At 42.6% G+C, this 7,342-nt stretch overlaps 2 protein-coding genes across 5 annotated transcripts in view; both read left to right on the forward strand.

The window, feature by feature from the left end:
* The window catches only part of RBBP5 (RB binding protein 5, histone lysine methyltransferase complex subunit), a 37,796-nt gene extending 34,815 nt beyond the window's left edge, over nucleotides 1–2,981 (forward strand). For 2 of the 4 annotated variants that reach the window (XM_017880988.1, XM_017880990.1), the window contains exon 14: nucleotides 303–2,981. In XM_017880988.1, coding sequence (XP_017736477.1) covers nucleotides 303–331 — 29 coding nt within the window. In that variant the 3' untranslated portion in view covers nucleotides 332–2,981. The remainder of the gene's footprint in view (nucleotides 1–302) is intronic. The other 2 variants (XM_017880989.1, XM_017880991.1) reach the window with 1 other exon arrangement.
* Nucleotides 2,982–3,079: 98 nt separating this feature from the next.
* TMEM81 (transmembrane protein 81) lies at nucleotides 3,080–5,989 on the forward strand. The gene is made up of 2 exons (XM_017880992.1): nucleotides 3,080–3,914; nucleotides 4,700–5,989. The coding sequence occupies exon 2, from the start codon at nucleotides 4,798–4,800 to the stop codon at nucleotides 5,563–5,565; it is 768 nt and encodes a 255-aa protein (XP_017736481.1). The 5' UTR covers nucleotides 3,080–3,914; nucleotides 4,700–4,797; the 3' UTR covers nucleotides 5,566–5,989.
* The last annotated feature ends 1,353 nt before the right edge of the window (nucleotides 5,990–7,342 follow it).

The raw sequence follows: 7,342 nt of genomic DNA on the forward strand, positions 1-7,342 counted from the left end.
AGCACCTTAGGGCATGGTTAGCAGCTTAGAAAAAATGTAGAACTCTGATCATTTTGCTTTTCCCCCCACCCTTTGGGACAGTACTGAGGAAAGTATTGGGGTGGGGGGTTTTGGATTTGGATTGTTTTGTTCAATAAAGAGTAATTGGGAGTTGGAGTTGGTTATGACTTTTCTTGAAAAGGGGAAATTTCTTGGTCCACGTGTGGTTGTAATGCATCATCCAGCATTCAGTATTTCTGTTCTTACAAGTAACTGGTCTAAATTGAAGCTAAAAGAAATCTTTTTGTGTCTAATCTCTTTAGCAGGAGGAGCAATCTCAGAACTGTTATGAAGACCTTTGAAGTTCTTCATTGTTTCCCACTTTGCCATCATGTGGCCTCTGGACACTGTGGTCAGTCATTTGAAAATTGACTTTAATTTAAAACAAAGGCGTGTGCCTCCCACCCAGGAGGTGGGAGGGTGAATTTTATGTTTAAATGAAGAAGTGAATTATGGAAGAAGAGTATACGACCTTCCCTTCCCTTTCAAGCATAAGTCCAAATAGACTCTCAGGAATGAAGATTTGTGAAGACATCAGATAGGAATTTTGACTGATTTAAACTTTGATGCCTAGTTTTGTTGCTGGAGAAAAAATACCTGTGTTTTGCTCATCTAACTGTATTGTACCCAGCGTCATTTTGACCTGTCATTTCCTATCTCCCATTTGCCTTCTGTCCTCAATGCATGTCCTTGAGTGACTTCTTATCTGAAATTTTGCTACTGGTATCCTAGGAAAACTTTTGTTGCATACTCTCATTTTAAACTTCTCCTCTCCCCTAATACCTCCTATATTTCCATATTGTGTGCAAAGGATGGGCAGAAAAGAAAGTGCTTGAAAGATTTCGAATTTTCAGAAAGGGAACAATGAAGGCCCTCTCTTCCTCCCATACCACATTTTGCCCAAGAAGCCGGGCTGTAACAATTCAGGGTTTTCCCTTGTTTTCCTCTCATTGCATGTTTCCCTCCAATCTTGGTTCATTGTCATTAATCATGGTTTTTGAAGATAGCTAGTTTTATCCATCTCCAGCAATGAATCATCAATAGTTTATATTGCTTTACCTGTGCTGGCTTCCAGAGATGGAAACAAACCCAGGTGTCTCTCAACAAGCTACTTTTTTACTGGGTTGGGGGAATCTATGCAAGGAGTAAAGTAAAACCATCCAGAATCAAAGCAGCAAACCACATAGTTCAAATCAAAGATCAAGGTGAATTTTTTGTATCACTGCCTGTGGAAAGCTAGCCTCATCAGTCATTGCGTTTTTTCCCTTCCTGTACCTGTGCTCCTTTTTCTTACTGTGTTTTCAGTCACTTCCTTTCTGTGAAAGGTTGCTTATTTTTTTTTTTTTTTTTTTTTGACATTTGTTGTTCTTTATATAAAAATAGCAGATTGGATAGATGTGTACGTTTGATGTTTGAAATTCTCTGAAAATCCCATTAGGAAACCAGGTGTGAAAAGGGCTCAGTAGCTTCTCTGAGTGGTGTTTTTAGCTGACTGGAAGTGCTTAACCTGGACTGTCTTTTTTTATCAGTATTTTAAAAGGAGAATTTAAATACTGTGCTTACTGTGAAATATATCAGTTGGTGAGCCGGGCGCGGTGGGTCACGCCTGTAATCCCAGCACTTTGGGAGGCTGAGGCGGGTGGATCACCTGAGGTCAGGAGTTCGAGACCAGGCTGGCCAACATGGTGAAAGCCTGTATCTATTTAAAAGACAAAAATTAGCTGGGCATGGTGGCACATGCCTATAATCCCAGCTACACCGGAGGCTGAGTCACGAGAATCACTTGAACCTGGGAGGTAGAGGTTGCAGTGAGTGGAGATCGCACCACTGCCCTCCAGCCGGGATGACAGAATGAGACTCCATCTCAAAAAAAAAAAAAAAGAAATATATCAGATATGTCAGTTGGTGGATGCTCCTATAGGTAACCAAACACATTGATTACCTTTTAGATTTTAGGATAGAAATCAAAGTAGAGCACGTCAGTAAGAGCCTCTTTGTCTCACTCCATCATTTGGAACCAGTATATTCAGTAGTCGAAGAAAGAGCTCTCCCTGAGTCAGTTGCAAAATGTCTATATTTTTAGATGCCGCTACTTTTTTCTTACTCGTTTTGAGACTGTCATGAGTTAGACCAGTGGTTGAGATGAGTAGGTGGCTCACTAGACATGTTTTTGTTTTGCAGACATATCCATTCCAGTCCTCTGCACTATACACTGCAGCAGTATGCAAAGTATGAGACTTAGAGGGTTTCTGCCATATTTCCATGTGTGAAGTAACTTGGTTTCCTCTGCCTGTGCATTTGGATGTTTGTGCTATGTCCACCTCCTAAACTGGCTACTGAGAAAATCATCTTAAGCCCTGTCAAATTGTCTCTGGCGGTAGCTCCTAATAATTATTTATGTTTTTGGAATTTTTTTTTCAACTTTTAAAACCTTCTATCCATTTCAATTTGAATTATTTGATTTGTACAATATATGTATATTCTCTTCCTTTTTGTCATCCCTGCCCTGCCACCCCCAAAATTTTGTTTTTAAAAATATTCTGGGCTGGGCGTGGTGGCTCACACCTGTAATCCCAGCACTTGGGGAGGCCGAGGCTGTTGGATCATCTGAGGTCAGGTGTTTGAGACCAGCCTGGCCAACATGGTGAAACCCCGTCTCTACTAAAATACAAAATTAGCTGGGCGTGGTGGCGGGCGCCTGTAATCCCAGCTACTCGGGAGGCTGAGGCAGGAGAATTGCTTGAACCCAGGAGGCGGAGGTTGCAGTGAGCCGAGATTGTGCCACTGCACTCCAGCCTGGGTGACAGAGCAAGACTCCATCTCAAAAAAAAAAAAAAAAAAAAAAAAAATTATGTAGTTTTGTACAAGATGAGACTTAGCCTTGGGTACTTCTTGCTGAAGCTTTAATGCTTTGTAAATAAAATCGGATGTTTATTAAAGAACAGGTGTAGATGTTTATTTGTAAACACTGCTCACTTCTGGAACTTTCTGGCCACTTTGTTTTAGTACAAAGGAAAATGTGGTTTCCTGTGTTGATACTAGATCTTTCAGTGTGGAAAGATAGATCTGGATGGGGTAGGGAGTGGACAGGTAGTCTAGATTTCTGCCTCTAGATGAGATTATAAATAAATGATGCAAGCAGAAAAGTTGTTGATCAAAAAGGTCATCTAGTAATGATCTGTCTTCCAATTACTTAACTCAGTATAGTTTTGTAATTACTCTGAAGAGGCCGTAGGACTAGGCATTCTGGAGGTTACAAAAATGCATGCTAGGAAGTTCCTGCCTTCCAAGGATCTTTCTTCAAGTCTACGTAAGTACGGTTAAATTCTTATTAGCCTTTTTTTTTTTGAATGAAGTAGCTTTAAAAGTATATGCTCATTGTCTCCTAAAGATAAGATGTTTCACAAAGTCTATGTAAGTCTTTGATTTTAATGTCAAATTTGAGGGTCTACTTATTAATCTTCTATGTGATTGAGAACTCCATCTTTGACATCATAGCTGTTTCATAGCAACGTTGACCTAAGTGAATGATGAGCTCTGTTCTGTAGGGTAAAGGGAGTAGGCCAAGAGTCAGGGAGCATAACGCATCCTCTCACTCAAAATATATCTTTGGTATCCTTGGGAAGAAAGAGTGCCTAAAAAGGGGAGAGGAGCTGCCTTTGACATAACCTTAAACATTCTGATTTGAAATGGTCATCTTGGCCCTTGTCTTTATGAACTTCCATTTCTATTTAAAATACCTTACACATTGAACAGTGTTTTACACTTTACAAAATGTTCTCACGTACAGTATATCATTCGATGCTCTAAGTGACCTTCCTCAGATAGGTAAGGAGGTCTGAAGTTACAAAGGAGGAAACAGAAATTCAGGAAGGGTAAGTTACTTGCCTCCCAGTCCAGAGTTCTTAATCATTTTTATAGGAGGTTTAGGAGCATTGAAATAATTCAAGTTAATCTTCCTTTTTTTAGACTTTAGTATTTGTTTTTATTTGGTGACATTTAACTGGGGCTTTTGAAACCCTTAGTTTAGATCCTAGTTTATAGAAGGGAAGGGTAAGGGTGAGGAAGAGCGTAACTTCATTATGCATTTGAGGTAATTTGGAAATTTACTTCAGTTTCTGAAGTCTTTTCTTCTTTGTCTTCCCAAGAGGTGGATTTAAAGTCATTAAAAGAACACGAAAACGGCCAGTGCGGTGGCTCACGCCTGTAATCCCAGCACTTTGGGGGGCTGACGTGGGTGAATTGCTTGAGCTCAGGAGTTGGAGACAAGCTTCAACAACAGGGTGAAACCCCGTATCTACAGAAATAGAAAAATTAGCCAGGTGTGGTAGCCTGCACCTGTAATCCCAGCTACGTAGGAGGCTGTGGTGGCAGGATGACTTGAGCCTAGGAGGTTGAGGCTGCTGTGAGCTGTGATCGTGTCACTGCACTCCAGCCTGTGTTGACAGAGTGAGGCCCTGTCTCAAAAAAAAAAAAAAAAAAAAAGCAATGAAAAGAATGAAGACTGGTAAGGTGGTTATTTTATTAACAACAATAGATAGTAAAGCAACACCATTATGTTTTTTTCCTGCCTTGTGGCATCTGTTTATAAGGACTGGACTTTTATTAAGTTGTGTTGTTTTATTGACAATACATGCATCGTTATCTTTTGACTTTGAAGGATATCTCATGTCAAAGGAATCAAGTTGTGATTTGTAGAGGATTCAGCTGGAATAGCTTGTGGGTGCTGGCTAAGGGTGGCAAAATGCCTACCGAGACATGAAGATTTTGGCCACTAGTTTTGCCCTTGGGAGCCTGGGGTTGGCCTTCTACCTGCCTTTGGTGGTGACTACACCTAAAACACTGGCCATCCCTGAGAAGCTGCAGGAAGCTGTGGGGAAAGTTATCATCAGTGCCACAACCTGTACGGTCACCTGTGGCCTTGGCTATAAGGAGGAGACTGTCTGTGAGGTGGGCCCTGATGGAGTGAGAAGGAAATGTCAGACTCAGCGCTTGGAATGTCTGACCAACTGGATCTGTGGGATGCTCCATTTCACCATTCTCATTGGCAAGGAATTTGAGCTTAGCTGTCTGAGTTCAGACGTCCTGGAGATTGGACAGGAAGCTTTCCGGTTCACCTGGAGACTTGCTCGAGGTATCATCTCCACTGACGACGAGGTCTTCAAACCCTTCCGAGCCAACTCTCACTTTGTGAAGTTTAAATATGCTCAGGAGTATGACTCTGGGACATACCGATGTGATGTGCAGCTGTTAAAAAACTTGAGACTTGTCAAGAGGCTCTATTTTGGGCTGAGGGTTCTTCCTCCTAACTTGGTGAACCTGAATTTCCATCAGTCACTTACTGAAGATCAGAAGTTAGTAGATGAGGGATTGGAAGTTAATCTGGACAGCTACTCCAAGCCTCACCACCCAAAGTGGAAAAAGAAGGTGGCGTCAGCCTTGGGGATAGGAATTGCCAGTGGAGTGGTTGGTGGTGTGTTAGTGAGGATTGTCCTCTGTGTGCTGAGGGGGGGCCTGCAGCAGTGACAGCCTCAAGAACGTAACAGCCTTGCTCTTGAAGATCTGGCTGCCCAGGAAGCCAAGCTAGCTTTTTAGGGGAGTGTTCTGGCTGCTGGTAGTGGATCAGCTTAGAGGGAAGGCTCCCACGGCCAAAAGAATGAGTGGGAGAAATGGAGGGGACAACCTCCTGGGAGCTATGGGCAGTAATCTAACTTCCTTATGTCCCATGGATCTCTTCCTGATCGTCCCTGCCCATTGGGTACCCAGAAAACTGCAAGCATTGCCTGTGTTCCTGGAAGAGTTCAAAGAAGCTTGCATTCATTTTCTACCCTTTATAACTTGGATGCCTCCCGCCTCCATTTCCCCTCTTCTGAGCTGTGTATTCATGTAGAGGGATGTATTCAGATTTTCTAATGAACATTTTTTTCTTCAATAAAAATGATTCACAGTAGCTGTATGGAGACGTAACTTTTTCTTTTCTGCTCTTTAGTTTCTTGTATTTGTTTAAATTGTCCCATAATCAGTCTGGCTTCATTTTCCTCAGGTATCTTAGAATAGACATTAAACAAATTGTCTGCTTTTGGGGGCAGGGCGTGCAGTGCTTAAGCCTACGACAGGGGTTGTTAGTAATGACATCCGGCTCAGGTGTGTAACAGTCACTGAATATTAACAAATTGCCTGTTCTGCCCAGGTAAATCCCGTTTGGTATTAATTGAATTTCTTGGCAAAACACTAGATTCTTCACCTGGCGGGTTTCCCCTTATTCAGACAGCACCTTGGCTTGCCTCTGCTCCAGTCCTTTTAGCTCTTTCAGTGCCCTGAAGCTTGTATTCCTGGGAAGGTCAAGTATTGGTTTCTTACAGCAGCCAAGGCCCCCACGGGAGGATTAGTACTTTGATTCCTCCATAGGAAATCCAGTCTTAAGACTCCAAGGCCATTTGGACCATGTCTGAGATAATTGGCTTGTGGAACAATCAGGGAAAGGCTCTTGGCCACCAACTGAGCTACTTCTTTTTTCTTCCTCTCACTTTTCTCTGGCTACAGGAGGTAGCAGAAACCAAAGACCAGTGATTCTCTAGACATGCGTCAGAATCATCTGGATGATCTTGTGAAAAATAAAGTTTCTTGAGCTGTAATCCAGACATTGCCAACTCAGTTTAAATTATAGTCAGAGGATCTCTATTATTTCTTTTACTTTTAACTTGTAAAAATTTCAAACCCATAGAAAAGCTGAAAGAAATGTTTGGTGACCATCCATAGACCTTTTACCAAAGTTCACCAGGTAGTAACATTTTGTCACAATTATCTTTCTCAATAAAGATTGATTTTGCTAAACCATTTGAAAGCTCGTCACAGACATTGCAACTCTTTACTCTTAAACCATGTATGCATCTCCTAATAAAGATGTTTCCTCTGTAACCACAGTATCTTTATCACACTAAGAAAATTAATTTCTGGCCGGGCATGGGGTGGCTCACGCCTGTAATCCCAGCACTTTGGGAGGCTGAGGCAGGCAGATGACGAGGTCAGAAGATCGAGACCGGGGCCGGGCGCGGTGGCTCAAGCCTGTAATCCCAGCACTTTGGGAGGCCGAGACGGGCGGATCACGAGGTCAGGAGATCGAGACCATCCTGGCTAATACGGTGAAACCCTGTCTCTACTTAAAAATACAAAAAACTAGCCGGGCGACGAGGCGGGCGCCTGTAGTCCCAGCTACTCGGGAGGCTGAGGCAGGAGAATGGCGTAAACCCGGGAGGCGGAGCTTGCAGTGAGCTGAGATCCGGCCACTGCACTCCAGCCTGGG

This window comes from Rhinopithecus bieti, unplaced genomic scaffold (assembly GCF_001698545.2).
Source record: "Rhinopithecus bieti isolate Rb0 unplaced genomic scaffold, ASM169854v2 scaffold_12049, whole genome shotgun sequence".
In the NCBI taxonomy this organism is placed as follows: Eukaryota; Metazoa; Chordata; class Mammalia; order Primates; family Cercopithecidae; genus Rhinopithecus; species Rhinopithecus bieti.